The 618-nt window shown below is 62.6% G+C and overlaps 1 protein-coding gene across 1 annotated transcript in view; it reads right to left on the bottom strand.

Moving 5' to 3' along the window:
- TEX261 (testis expressed 261) overlaps positions 1-618 on the bottom strand; it is a gene marked incomplete at its 5' end in the record, with an annotated part of 4,054 nt that overhangs the window by 3,161 nt on the left and 275 nt on the right. Inside the window, one exon of the mRNA XM_010079881.1 lies at positions 220-373. Within this exon, the coding sequence (XP_010078183.1) occupies positions 220-373 (154 nt within the window). The remainder of the gene's footprint in view (positions 1-219; positions 374-618) is intronic.

The following is a 618-nucleotide window of genomic DNA, read 5'->3' as shown; positions in this document are numbered from 1 at the left end:
GCAGCCACCCCCACTCCCAAAATCATCGCAGCCACACCGGGAAGGGTGATTAAAAAGCACCGAACGAAGCTCAAAGTCCTTTCAAAAGCCACGGCGCTGCAACAGCAAAACCCTAAACCTTTGCTGCCACCCAGAGCCCACCCGGCGACGGGGGGGAACGAGGCTCCCTCGGCCCCAGAGCCCACTCCCACCCCCACGGCAAGCGCCGGCCCCACTCACCGCAGGACAGGATGAAATTGGAGGAGGTCAGGACGATGAAGGGGAAGGTCTGGAGCAAACCGAAGTAGACCAGGTTGGTGAAGAGCCCCACGCCCACCATGAAACCAGGAAAATGTTCAAAGAGGTAGAGGCCGACCAGTACGGCCGAGGAGAACTGGAAGGGGGGGGGGGTCGCCTGGGGCAAAGAGGGGGTGCTGGCAGTGGGACCGCAGGCAGCAGGAGTCCGGCCACGCTCGGGGTGATCTTTAGGGGATGTCTCCCCGCTGGGGAAAGGTCCAAATGGGAATCCCACCTCGCTGCTGCGGCTCACGGGAGGACATGCTGGTGCTGAGCCTCAGTTTCCCCAGGTGAGGAGGAAGAGGTGTCAGCCAGGAGGGGGTCAGCAGGATCACCCCCTCC

Source organism: Pterocles gutturalis, unplaced genomic scaffold (assembly GCF_000699245.1).
Source record: "Pterocles gutturalis isolate BGI_N339 unplaced genomic scaffold, ASM69924v1 scaffold33049, whole genome shotgun sequence".
NCBI classification, from domain to species: Eukaryota; Metazoa; Chordata; class Aves; order Pterocliformes; family Pteroclidae; genus Pterocles; species Pterocles gutturalis.
This window is presented reverse-complemented; position numbering and strand designations above follow the sequence as displayed.